This window comes from Diadema antillarum, unplaced genomic scaffold, assembly GCF_040938485.1.
Source record: "Diadema antillarum isolate AM-2024a unplaced genomic scaffold, OU_Dant_1.0 seq00000550_RagTag, whole genome shotgun sequence".
NCBI lineage: Eukaryota > Metazoa > Echinodermata > Echinoidea > Diadematoida > Diadematidae > Diadema > Diadema antillarum.
Window position 1 is genome coordinate 90,957 of NW_027271495.1, and position 14,245 is coordinate 105,201.

Sequence of the window (14,245 nt, forward strand, 5' to 3'; positions counted from 1 at the left end):
ATCAGTGCAATGGGACCTTGATCCAGTGACCACAGTGACCGCAATAAACTGCCCACTTCGCTTCCACTATCACATGAGCAAATATTCATTATCACGTTTTACACCCATTTGTTTTGTGTTCAGAAGGAAGATGATCATGCTAGTGGCCTTCTTGTGTGTGGGTGAAGCCTTGTACACACTAGGCGTACACTCTTTGTACAGTATGGCTAGAATATTCTTTTTGAAGGAGCATTTAGGATCTTGCTTTAGGAAACTCGCAGCAATGAGAAATTCTAATTAAATAAAATATTATGCTGTCTCTTCTTTGATAAGGAACCAGGAAGATTTGAAGTTTGTCATCTCCACCCATGAAAATACATTATGGATGTATGAAAGGCTCTGTTGACACTGACAAAGAAGGGAATTTCCCCACGTCATAGTTCAGTGCATGACGGAAATTTGTCAAATGGGCGACGAAGTTATTATATCCTTTCTGATGTCTTAACCAGTTTATTGGCAAACACTCTTTCATGAAAGACAAGCTTTAGGGTTATGAAGTCAGAGGCCTGTAATAGTCAGAAAGAAGTCTGTGAATGTGATTCAAAAGCTACATTTGTATTGCTGCTGGACAGCTGGATCTGTTTCCTTTTTCTTTGAAGTCAGTCTTGTGTGATTACTAGTATGACATGCAACTTCTGTGAAGTTAGACTCCCATTGCCAGATGTTTGTTTAGATATTGGGCTTGTGTTTCCCTCTTGTATTATTATATCCTTTTACAAGTGGGTCACTCCCATCACTTGTCCTGCCTGTTTAGAGGCCAGGTCATGGCCCTTCTAACCCGGTCAGCCTGTCAACAATGCTTTCCAGTGTCAATCCTGGTAAGGTATCCCATGTGAAAAGCTCGAAGGATAAGCGCTATGTAGGTCATAGGTCAGCTTTTCTCTATCTGACACAGGATACCCTGGGCAACATCTACAAAGAGGAGGTGGCATGTCTAATGGAGGTCCTGTTAATCTATCAGTGTCATTGCGGTTTAGTGACCTTGTTGAAAATCGAAGTAGGGATGAATACATAAAGGTATTCTGATATGTTTTTGCGTGTGGTTGTCTTTGTATTTTATATATTCTATTTATTTATTTATTTATTTATTTATTTATTTGATTTTGTTTTTATTTTTATTTATTTATTTATTTTTATTTTTATTTTATTTTATTTTATTTATTTATTATTATTATTTTTTTTTTTTTGGGGGGGGAGTTTGTTAAAGTTTCTGCAGAGTGTTTTGATAGATCTTAGTATAAGTATGCCTCAGCATCTTATTCATGTACCAGTAGGCCTTCGTGTACACCATGTGATAGGAATTGCGACTGAAGAGACTGAAGTGCATCTACTGTAGTCTTATGCCTTGGCTAGAGTGTGATTGTCACATTTTCTTCTTCTTCTTCTTCTTCTTCTTCTTCTTCTTCTTCTTCTTCTTCTTCTTCTTCTTCTTCTTCTTTTTAGATCTACATGCAGTGACAAATTCCTTTTAGCTTCATGTAGAACATGTATAGATATCTTGTCATTCTTTGCTATTTAATTCATTATTTTCAGTGTTCATTTGGTCTTGTGCTGTGTAGCTTTTCATGATATTCGAGACACACGTGTGAGAATGTGTGTGTTCCTCATCCTTGATTGACGCACTTCTCACAAACGGGATGTCACAAGTTCACAAGTTTCCTGCTGTGTGGCAGGGTCACTACCTTTCAGTCTTCTCCCCAAGGGGAGTTTCCTTACCAGGAATTTCCTTACTACGATACCATAGGTTTGCTGGCTTTGTCTATCCAGACAGATAAAGGTGAAAGTACCCAAATCCTCAGCCCGTGTAATGGCTCTCATTTGGCTCATGACACCCAAGAATTCCTTGTTGGAGTTACACCTTTCCCCAACACCCCCCCCCCCCCCCCCCCAACCCTTGCCCTTAGAGTTCATGGCTGGTTCACATTTCTGTGAATTCTTGGTGGGCTCGCCAGGCACATACTGCTTTAAGGGGGCGGACTCCTCCGGAATCAAATTCCTTAAACTTCCCTCTGGAGAGGAAGGGTGATGCGATTCCCAGGGTTGAGAAGGGATGGCTTACATAGAAAGATAGTCTTTGTACCAAGCTCTGTACTTTGTTGTGTCATGTGTTGCACAAAAACCAAGATGTAAAGTCTGTATTACGAGTGGTCTAGGTTTTACATTCATGATTTCACTTTGAATAGAGTATGATGTCTTTGGTTCTGATGAAACAGACAGGAGCAAATATGAACATTTTAATGTAAATGGTAGTGTAATTGTACCAGCTACATTTCTTTTTTTTAAATCTTTATGGAGAAAACGGTTACTCTGTGTAAATGTGAGAGTGCATGATAAGAAAGTGCTGAGATGTGGAAGGGGGGGGGGGGGGTGAACTGGGAGAAAATTATGTGAGCAGCTTGATGTATTTTCAAAGATCAGGAAGTGTGTTTTGCCGTTTTTTTTGTATTTCCCAGAATCTACTCAACAGCTATTTCCCTTTTTTCTTGCTGACTGCAGGTAATGCGTACCTTTGTGTTCCCGACTACTTACCCTCAGGATTCTACCCAGAGCCAGGAAACGACACAGGTAAATGGCAGATCTTAAAAATGGTCATGATGACATTTTGCCCAGTATTGACTGCACTCTCCCTCAATTATTTTATGTCAAACGTGGTGGAAGGGAACAAAATTGTGTCAGAACAACGTAATGGCACGCAATGGCTGTATTGTGGAATGAAGAGATTTTCTTTTCAAGGCACTCCAGAAAAGGCTGAGAGTTATCAGTCATGAATTGGCCGACTTGCCACAAGCTGTCAATAGCTGGTGTGGGTGGTATGTGCGTAGAAGTGTTGTTCGGAGAATAAAAGAGAAAGAAAAAGTATACAAAATCAGATGCTTTCTTGGGGATGAGGGAAGGTTTCTCTGGCAAACCTCATTGATAAATTGCACAGGCAACACTCTGATCTTTATCTTTGAAAAGTCCTTGCATGCGGAAATGTAACATCCTGATCTTTGATACCACAAACGTCCAAAATGGTTAGTGCATATGCCAATGTGATGTCATTATCCTTGTATTCACAGTGTTTGCAAATGTATGGTGGTGGGCGGGGATCGTCAAGCAATTATTGATTGCACATGTCATAAAACTCTTGTGAAAGATATCTGGCTAAAAACAGACTTTCAAGGGGGATCCTCAGGCCCAAATGCAGGGTGTTTTGCTTTTTTCCCCTGTTTGTTTAAAAGTAGATTGTTCTGATTACTTTGGCAGTGTGTCCCCATAATCCTTGATTTACACAGAGAACATATAATGAAACAACACTTTGTGTGACTATCTGTAGTGTATTACTGATGCATAAGTAGTTCATGTTACACATATAAAAAAAAAAAATTGCCCTTGTGGGTGGTTGCTGTGTACATAGGTGGCGCAGCATTATCAAGTAGACGTTTGCTCTGATTTATCTCGCTCTGTCTGCGATTGAATGAGGTCAGGTTTACATCCTCACATTCCTGCTCTTTTGTCTTCCGCTTTCCAGATAATCACGATGCCCACAGGTGATAACTTGATGGTCTCTCAGCGTCCGCCGGCGACAGCCGCGGTGACCATGCCGGACTGCAAGGCGACCGCTGAGAACTATGCCAACAACAACCTCACTGACGATTCTTGTATGATGGGTGCCCTCACCGGTGAGTTTGCATTTCCTGGGGGGCGTTTCATCAACGAGTTCGTCGGAGGCTTTCACCGACGAATTTGCTATCAGCCAATCAGACGCAAGGATTTACACTGACAACTGTTAAAAGCTAATGAAATCCTTGGTCTGGGGGGCGTTTCATCAACGAGTTCGTCGGAGTTTTCACCGACAAATTTGCTATCAGCCAATCAGATGCAAGGATTTACACTGACAACTGTAAAAGCTAATGAAATCCTTGCGTCTGATTGGCTGATAGCAAATTTGTCGGTGAAAACTCCGACGAACTCGTTGATGAAACGCCCCCCTGATTGGCTGATAGCAAATTCGTCGCTGAAAACTCCGACGAACTCGTTGATGAAACGCCCCCCTGTTTAACTCGCCAATGCTGTTTTCATGGCGATTGACATCCTGTTATACATGTATGTTTGCAAGTCAATACAACTGGACTGTCGAAGAGCATGTTGCCTTTTGTATCTGGCTGCTGTCATGGCTGGGCTTTAATAACCTCAATTACATGCGTCATTGCTAATGTTTTTGAAGTAGGACTTTGGCATGACATAGAACTGATGAAGTGGAGACTTTTGCAAAGCCGCATAGATTAAGATTTGATATTCAATAATACCAGTGGTTGAGTGACATCACTCTATCTTTCTGTAGCAATGGCGGTGACAGCTGTACGTTCTGCTGTATTGACACCGAAGGTATGCGAGGGCCTCGAGTCATTGTTAGGGTATTTACCACAAGAGACATTGCACAATGTATAAATAAATATCACTGCATTGTACTGATTGCCCAACCATGCTGCAACCGCAATTGAGGTACACTGATAGAGGGAGAAAAAGAGACAGACAGACAGACAGACAGACGAAGAGAGATTGAAAAAGGGATGGCACTAGATGAAAGCATAGTTAATGGCTTTGGATGTGGGCTATTTCTGAAACTGAATTGATGGAATTGGCATTTCTTATCTGTTTGAAATTTAATCAATCATCTTCAGTTCCCAAAGGAATCGTACTGAGGGAAATTCCAGAGGTTCCCATTGCATTGATTGTTTCTGAGTAAAGTTAAGGTTGTGATATTCCTGTGTGTGTTTCTGTCTGAGAGAGCAGGATCTGTGCAATATCTTAGTGCAATCTGCGCAATGTCTATTGTGAAGAGAATAAAGAAGATGCCATATCGTCGCTGGGGCAACAAGACTGCGTGTCTGAAATTTTGGTGAAAATGTCTTTTTTGGTTTTATGGTTAGATAATCACTTGAGTGATGTCCTGTCCAAATCCTGGCTGTCTTACCCAAAAAATGAAGCCACCATGGCATGTGTAAGGAAAGGCCCTCCCATTTGGTATAATGCTTTGGCTGCCATGTCGCCCTAGTGACTAGCATGATTGACATGCATTCATCTGTACATACATGTATGAAACAGTGAATTACGTTTACCTGGGTCTTGCATTCTCTGTTCGCTGTGCACAGAACAAATGGACATGATGATGAGCGTGTCTTCCGTGGAGGAGGGCTTGCACAACGGTCTCGAGGAAAATCGGAGGAAAAGGAGGAAGAAGAAGAAGAGGACCTCGGGGATTGTGCCAAACAAGTTTCAAGGTAGGTGACCCATTGATGATGAAACCTGACTTATGCTTTCAGTGCTTTCTCTATCAGACATACAATTAATATTGTATAGGGCCCCATTTTCTCTCTCTCTTCTTTCGTTCTTTAAAACAACAACAACAACAACAATTAATATACAATCGCATGTTTGCAAGCATAGGAACATACGTTGATATATTGCTTTATCTGGTATGCACATTTTGTCATTCATAGGCAAATTAGATGCTTGGTATTGCCATCAAATGAGACATGAAAAGAAAATTGAGACAGAGACTCGGGAATATTTTGCCGTCACATTTTTCAGAAAATGCATACTTCCTCTGAATGTAAATTGTGGAAGTAAGACTACCATACATACCCTGTAAGATGTTTTTCCTCTATTGAGTTGCATATTTGTGTAAGACTATAATAGGAAAGGTAAGAAAAAAAAAATTTAATTTACATAAGAGTTACTTAAAAGAGGGCATTTACACAACTCCATGAAATGGTACATGATAATTTAGGCTTTTATGCATAGGTATAGGTGGTAAACATCACAGTATATTTGTTATTTATCTGTATTTCTTTTCAATTGTGTCTTTGCTCCCAGATGTGTATGAGCTTACCGATGAGGTGCTGGGTTCTGGGTCCTATGCTTCTGTCAAGACATGTCACCACCTTACTACTGGAAAGGAATATGCCGTCAAGGTGAGACCACATTCAGTCTCTACCCCTGCCTCTGTGTCCCTTGACTTCCAGTAACTCTCTGAACTGCTCTCTTTGTAGTAATGTAGTGGAAATTCCCCTCATGAGAGTAGCTAAGCATTCCAACCACTATTACAAGCTTGGTTAAGTCTGTAGTAGAGGGCAAACAAAACACTTCTTACTGTAGTGGTCTCAACGCTAATCTGCTTCTTTCTTTCCATGACTAAAGTGCAATATGCCTTATTTCTTTAAAATAATTAATACAATGATTTTGAGCCAAACAGTAAGTGAAAGTAACTGACAGTATTGTAAATGGAGCTTTTTTTTTTTTTTTTTCCAAGATAGATAGAGTGTCAAGTATGTTTCAGTAGTGTATTTCAAACACTTGTGCATTAAGCTGGTTACATTCATTGTAGAAATGGAGGAAACTTGATGACATTATGTCTCTTGCGGAACTCTTTGCACAGGTCATGGAGAAGCGGCCAGGGAACAGCCGCACCAAGATCTTCAGGGAGGTAGAGATGCTCTACCACTGTCAGGAACACAACAACATTCTGCAGCTGATTGAATATTTTGAAGATGAAGAAAGGTGAGCATCACTCCTTAGCCATTGGTTACAAGTCTTCAGGTTGGCATTGTAGCATAATCTGACAAAAGCATTGTGAACAGGCCATTTTATGAGTAATTGAGTAGCTGGGAGTTGTCAGATTTTGAGTGAATGCTTAGTCAGCGCTTTCAGTTTGTCAGTCAAGGAAGAGAAAATTTTGAGTTCTGCAACTAGAGAGCTAATCTATGTAGATAAAGATAAAGAGTGTCATGTAGTTTGAGCAGGATAGCATTTGTTGTGGGAGGGTAGGGATGTCCTTTGACCTCAAGTGCCAACACCTGTTTTGCTATGGGGGCCACATTCTTTTAGCAGTGTTTGCCCAAGACACAAGTCTCAATGTTGGTGCTTGGCATTGCTCGTGTGTTCTCCAGGTTCTACCTCATCTTTGAAAAGATGAATGGAGGTGCCTTACTGCAGCACATCGAGCAGCGCAAGACCTTCACGGAGCAGGAGGCCAGCCAGGTCATCAGGGACATCGCCAGCGCTCTGTCTTTCCTTCACAACAAAGGTGAGAAGGGGGTGCTCTGGCTTTTCAGATCATAATCATTGGGCATTCTGAAACCGTGGGTGACCTTTGACACAATATGTATCACAGTTACATCATAAATGATGTATATATTATCATAGCCAAGTTTATATGTATGCAGAAATGGAGCTCAATATCCTTTTTTTTTTTTTTTTTTTTTGTTTCTGGAGAGGGAATCTTCTTGGCTTTTATGCTGAGAATTCCAATGTAATAGCAGCTGCAGGCAGGGACCAAAATTATCAAGCACGTTGTGGTATATTTCAGCAAGTGATGTTGACCACTATAATGAAACACACAAAAATAATGAGCCTGATAATTACGTGACAACCCTTTTTTGCTCTCCAATTGCCAACAGGTATTGCCCACCGAGACCTCAAGCCCGAAAACATTCTGTGCGAGAGCAAGTTCAGCATCTCGCCAATCAAGATCTGCGACTTCGGTCTTGGCAGCGGTATCCACCTCAGCAGCCAGTACAACACGCCGGTGACCACGCCCGAGCTTCTCACCCCGGTGGGCTCGGCCGAGTTCATGGCGCCGGAGATCGTAGAGGCCTTCATCGACGACCTGCAGGCCACAGCGTACGACAAGCGCTGCGACCTGTGGAGCCTGGGGGTCATTCTGTACATCCTGCTGAGCGGCCACCCACCCTTTGTGGGCTCGTGTGGTGAGGACTGCGGCTGGGATCGGGGAGAGGCTTGCCAAGAGTGTGAGGTAAATATTGTGCCCTCCTGCCTGTCTGGGGGGAACTAACAACAACAACAACAAAAAAAAAGATCCTGGTAAACATGCCAGATCACACACATACAAAAATAGCAACAAATATTTATTGAATGAGAAACTTTACATAGCACATACACACAAAGACAACAACAAAAACCTTATTGACTGTTAAAAGAAAATATTTGTGTATCACAGATAGGAAGAATTATTCAGCACATGTTCAAAGTGCAAATTGGTATTTACACATACATACAGGTATTGTGTATCATGGGTACAGCATCACAAAAGACAAAAAAAAGTACAGGCCAGAATGGCAAGGAAAATGAGTCGTGGTTTGATAGATCTACTGTAACAGTGATATTCTTGAGAGTGTCATGTGCTGAATTGTTGTATTAACTCCGCCACTCTTATCCATCACCCCGTAGGACCTGCTGCTTCACAGCATCCAGTCAGGGGAGTATGACTTCTATGGCCCGGAGTGGGAGAACATCTCGGATGGTGCCAAGGATCTCATCTCACACCTACTGGTGCGCGATGCCAAGGAGCGTTACACAGCGGACATGGTTCTCAGTCACCCATGGGTGAAGAGGGTAAGTTCTTTATGTCCTGGGCAGAATACCTTTCTTGTCATTGTGGCATTGTTAGGTTATCTTTTTTCTTTGTTTTCTTCATTTCGTAAGAGTTTGTGTGTTTGTTTCTTGTATGACTGAGTGTCTTGCATGGAATGAGTTTTTGTACTGAATTTGTTGAAAAAAAGCATCATGACACATTCACTTCCTTACAAATTACAATTTATCTGGAAGCAGCAGTGATAAATCTTTTGTATAATAGGTTAGAGTGGGCTTGTATCGATCTCCATGAGTTTAATACTGTCAATAGTGGATTTGGTAGAAGTCACACTTTTAGATAACATTAATAGTCACCAAGGGGACATTTACATGTGTTTTAACTGTGTGTACTGTTCTTTTCATGTCTTATGTAGCCTCCTACCACCCCGCTCCTGACGCCAGCAATCATCAAACGCAACAACAGTGCCAAAGACCTGAGCCAGTTTGCTGCCGAGGCGGTGGCCTGCAACCGCCTGGTGGCCCAGAAGGAGGAGGATGAGATACCTGAGGAGCTAGAGTCCAACAGGGAGGAGGAGGATGACGAGGGAGCCATCTGTATCATCCGGCCTTCCGGCCAGCTGAATAATGGCGGCCTCACGTTCGGGCTCTCGCCGCCTGGCGAATCGGCGCTCGCAAAGCGCCGCGCCGCCATGCACAGCCAGGGCCAAGATCAGTGCATCACGATTACGGCGTAGATGGACCAACGAGGAGTTTCCTATGTTTTTTTTTTTTTTTTTTTCTCCCCTCTTTCCTCTTTCTGACTGCTTGCTCTTCTATGACAAGGAAAGAGTACAGTGACAATCAAAAATAGTGCAAAAAAAAAAAAGTTTAATGCAAAGCTTGTGCTGTTCCAACCCCTGTTGCAGAATAGCATGAGTTAATGGCATGGACTGAGATGCATTCGGACCTGCTTTGCTGCAGAGGTCCAGATCAGAGGCAGGTGCTCCAGGGCAAAGTTCCACTGAAAAAAAAACCTCCTGGGCAGCTGCACTTTTCGGGTACATAGTGATGCAGTTCTCAGCAGCCCGGCCGAGTACAGGACGAGTGTAATATATACCGAGAATTTGGGCTTTCGTAGAGTAAGTTAAACTATTCAGTACCCTGCAAGTGATGTGCTGGCGATGCTGGGTCCCCTCCAGCTCTTCCCAGTTTGGACTCGAGATGGACCTGTGTTCTCTCTCTCCAAGACTTGAAGTTTGAAGCCATGTCCGATTTCAGCCACAAGCTGTGGGATGTGATAATTTTATGAGGCACAAAAATCTTTTTTCCTCTGGCGTAAACGTATTCTTGGCTAACCTACGCAATGTGGGTTGGTGGCAATCAGGAGGAAGTGGTAGGGGGCAAAATTGCTATGTTCGACACTCTGGGAGACATCCATTTCTAAATGTGCCTTCTATGAAGGTTTCCTCGTTTAGTATTTTTTTCACCCCCGTTCCTTCCAAAGAGCATTGCCCGGATGTGGGGTATTTCAAGGTAAATTCCGGCATTGTAGTCTCAAATCAAAATAAGATGTTGTGGCAGTGTGTGTGCGAAACTCTTTCGAAAGAAGCTCACGGCAAAGAACTTTACCTAGATGAACTTATCTGGCTTCACACAGAACAAAAACATTCCATCCTTCTTTCTTAAAAAAAAAAAACAACAAACAAATCTTTTAAATGATGAGATTATTTTAGTATGTTAAACCGTAAAGAAGATTGTTATTAGTCCAAATTTGTGCACCGATATGTTGTCAAGGCCACCGATAGCAGTCCCGAAGTGTTAAGTCAGGCCTTTCCCACATAACGGTAGAGTTGATAACTGTACAAGTTGAACAACAGAAACTCGTTCAAAGCTGTTGTCAAGTGATAAATGAGCTATTAGCTTTCCATGCTAGGTTCAAAGTAAATAACAGGGATTGCGGGCATAGCCTCAGCTATGTCTCAAGAAGTCAATTTGGGGCTCCTCTGTATCGAGCAGACCGACAACATCAGTCTCTACATGAAATAAAGTGTGAAACATGAACAGCATGTCAAACCGTATGTACTGATATGCGGCGATTGTACGAAGCATCAGAATTCGAGGGTGGAATGAAAAGCAGTGCTACTAAATTATGTGTTGTTACTTTCAAAAAGAAGATATCTCTATATTTTTTACAAGTCGAGTGAGTCTTACATAAAACCACTTTTTTAAAAACAAATTTTGGCTGTTTTTGTATTTTTTTCGTCAAGCCTGGAAGGCAAGAGAATGCAGCATCATCATTACTCCAATGTGTGTAATTATGGGTAGATTTACCTTCCTGGTTGACAGTTGGTTTGTGAACATATGCTTTATAAAACTGTTATCTCGCTTTGCATTCTGAGGTGCCAAGTTGTGGCTATGTTAACAACAGGTGATTGTATATATACAAAATGTCAAAACTGTGTCCTTCTTTCATTCTTTCTCTCTATTTCTTATGTTCATTTCTTGATTGGAGATGTGTGCAAATAAGTGTAATCTCTGTCGGAGAGGAGGTGAGATATTTATTTCATTTCTCCCTTTTGTTACTTGAAATGGAGCTGTTGTACATATTGGATGTCAAATACAAGTTGTACATATGACAGCAACATAAGGAGTGAACACTTTTACTGTGTGTTACCAAAAAAAAAGGAAAAAAAAAAAGAGAAACAGTTTCTGACAAAACAATCTCAGAGAAAGAAAAAAAACAACAACATAGAAATGTCCACTTACTTGAGAGCTTTATGTTTGTATGCTTGTTTTCATTTTTACATATTTGCATCAGGTTGCTTTAATTAAAATTCAGATGCTTGGTAATACATGTATTAATATTATGATCAACCCATTATCATGGGTTGATAATTGTTGATGCTGATAGAAACAATTTTGGTTTGTTTTGTTTTGCCATGTCATTGTCCATCACAAGCATTTATGGACAGTGGTAAATGAAGGGAATTCCAGGGTATCAGTTTTGATAAAGAAAAAAAAAATGTCTGACTCTGTATGATATGATAGGAAACTGATGATTTCCATCACCTTTGTTGGCTGGTGTTATGATGCGAACTTCAAACGGTTTTATATCGGCCATTGCCCTATTTACGAGGCCTTCACGAGTGAATAGTTATGTAGTGTGGACGTTGAAAGTCCATCTAAGTTGTTGGATCCACCTAACCCTCCCTCTCGGGCTTTGTGCGATCAGATTGCCTATTGTGATAAGTAGAGGGGGAAGAGTCACACACTGCAGTGAAGTAGCCTCTCATGTATCGGCGTGATTTCAGCTACTGGTAGCCTCTCTTACAGGTCTTCCTACTATAGTCAATGTTGGGGGAATTGAAAGATTTGAAGAAAAAAAAAAGTACGCTGCCTTGCAGTTTTCAGGTAGATTGGGAAGTGCAAGTTTGTTCGGGCAAACATCTTAAATTCATGCCTAGAATTTGTTGGCCTTCATTACTTAGTCCTTTGTGGTGAAACAAAAAGTGGGTGCGATTCACAGGGATTTTTCCATTGTGCCCTTGTGTAAAAAGCAAACAAAAACAATAACAAAAAACGAGATGCCAGTCTTTTGCTCTGCACAATGCCCTGATGAAATTGCCACAGGACCTTGTACGAAACAACTAACAAATCCTGAAGCAGTGAGTTTGATGGACTTGCGGGGAAAGAATGCTGCTGTTGCTTTTAATGAGAGAAAGCTGGACTTTCAGCACTGAAAGAATGGTAGGCAGAACATTGTGTGAAAGCCATGAAATAGGAAAAAAAAAAAAATGTATTAATGGCTGTGTGGTTACTCGGCTCTGAAAGCAATTATCTTCCATGAGTAATGTTAGTGTACAATACAAGAAAAAGAGACACAGTTGTATCTTTATTCCGTGTGTGTTTTACCCCAACCCTGCTGTGCATCAGTTACTCTTTATGCGATGTGAACACAGTACCTATGTTGTGGTCCACCCATGGACCGTTGTGCAATATGAGATGAACTCTACCCAATGACAAGGTCCCTACCAGACCTTTGATGTCACCATCAGTTTTGATTTCAGTAAAAACACACAAAAGACTATTCACTCAAGTTACATTGTAAGCATTTTTCTGTTTGGTGCATATTTCAATTTGGTTTTATACTCTAAAAAGTCTTTTATATTGTTTTATATAATTTGTACTGTACACTCTGTTGACAACAAGAGTAAGCTTCAGCTAATTTGGTTTTACCCAGTCACTTTTGATGTACTGCGATCAAACGGGTTACACTTTACCCTGTGCTATACAAGACAAAACGTAGCTTTAAGTTTTTTGTTAGCTCACCTGAGCCAAAGGCTCAAGTGAGCTATTGCGATCGCCCTTCGTTCGGCGTCCGTCGTGCGTCGTGCGTCGTGCGTCGTGCGTCGTCCGTCGTCCGTCGTCCGTCGTGCGTCGTGCGTCGTGCGTAAACTTTTTACATTTTCATCTTCTTCTTGAAAACCCCAAGACCGATTTTCATCAAACTTGGCAGGTAGCATCCCTAGGGGGTTAGGAACTCAATTTGTTAAAATGGGCACCATGCCCCACCCAGGGGGCCCCCAGGGGGGCCCAAACCCCCCAAAATTAAGGAATCTGTAAAAATCTTCTTCTCTAGAACCAGAAGTGATAGAGCTAAGTTAATACTATGAGTTAGTACATTGATGACTGTAGTTTCAAGTTTGTTCATGGCAGAATCAGGGGTGCCCCCCTTGGGACCCAGGGGAGGGGGGTGGGGAAGGGTTCTAATGGGGCCTAAATTGTACATTTTCATCTTCTTCTTGAGAACCCCATGACCCATTTTCACCAAACTTGGCAGGTAGCATCCCTAGGGGGTTAGGAACTCAATTTGTTAAAATGGGCACCATGCCCCACCTAGGGGGCCCCCAGGGGGCCCAAACCCCCCAAAATTAAGGAATCTGCAAAAATCTTCTTCTCTAGAACCAGAAGTGATAGAGCTAAGTTAATACTATGAGTTAGTACATTGATGACTGTAGTTTCAAGTTTGTTCATGGCAGAATCAGGGGTGCCCCCCTTGGGACCCAGGGGAGGGGGTGAGGAGGGGTCCTAATGAGGCCTAAATTGTACATTTTTATCTTATTCTTGAAAACCCCATGACCCATTTTCACCAAACTTGGCAGGTAGCATCCCTAGGGGGTTAGGATCTCAATTTGTTAAAATGGGCACCATGCCCAACCCAGGGGGCCCCCAGGGGTCCCAAACCCCCCAAATGAAGGAATCTTTATAAATCTTCTCTAGAATCAGAAGTTATAGAGCTGAGATAATATTATGAGTGAGTACATTAATGACTGTAGTTTGAAGTTTGTTCATAGGAGATCCAGGGGTGCCCCTCTTGGGTGGGGGGGGGGGGGGGGGGGTGGTTGGAAGGGTCCAAATGGGGGCCTGAATTGTACATTTTCATCTTCTTCCTGAAAACCTCATGATGGATTTTTGTCAAACTTGGCAGGTAGCATCCCTAGGGGGTCAGGATCTCAATTTATCAAAATGGGCACCATGCCCCACCCAGAGGGCCCCAGGGGGCCCCAATCCCCCCAAATTAAGGAATCTTTAAAAAATTGGGCCCTTATTGTACATTTTCATCTTCTACTTGAGAATGCCTGGTCAAATTTTAATTTAGATTAGTGACTGCGTGAAAGGTGAACTTGCGATACTCAGGTGAGCGCTAGACCCGCGGGTCTCTTGTTGAGATAAACTTCACACAGTTGATCTCACAAATGAGTGCATTCTGATTATGTTTCTAGTAACCCACCAAGTTCCCTTGTTCAATGCTCGCAATCGTTTTTCAATTATGAAGCGCAAGTGTCGATAC

The 14,245-nt window shown here is 42.0% G+C and overlaps 1 protein-coding gene across 2 annotated transcripts in view; it reads left to right on the forward strand.

Moving 5' to 3' along the window:
• LOC139734911 (MAP kinase-interacting serine/threonine-protein kinase 1-like) overlaps positions 1-12,690 on the forward strand; it is a 28,560-nt gene extending 15,870 nt beyond the window's left edge. For both annotated transcript variants that reach the window (XM_071645691.1, XM_071645692.1), the window contains exons 2-10: positions 2,536-2,604; positions 3,551-3,701; positions 5,175-5,303; positions 5,899-5,996; positions 6,461-6,582; positions 6,972-7,108; positions 7,482-7,837; positions 8,272-8,436; positions 8,829-12,690. In XM_071645691.1, coding sequence (XP_071501792.1) covers positions 2,539-2,604; positions 3,551-3,701; positions 5,175-5,303; positions 5,899-5,996; positions 6,461-6,582; positions 6,972-7,108; positions 7,482-7,837; positions 8,272-8,436; positions 8,829-9,149 — 1,545 coding nt within the window. In that variant the 5' untranslated portion in view covers positions 2,536-2,538 and the 3' untranslated portion in view covers positions 9,150-12,690. The remainder of the gene's footprint in view (positions 1-2,535; positions 2,605-3,550; positions 3,702-5,174; positions 5,304-5,898; positions 5,997-6,460; positions 6,583-6,971; positions 7,109-7,481; positions 7,838-8,271; positions 8,437-8,828) is intronic.
• The last annotated feature ends 1,555 nt before the right edge of the window (positions 12,691-14,245 follow it).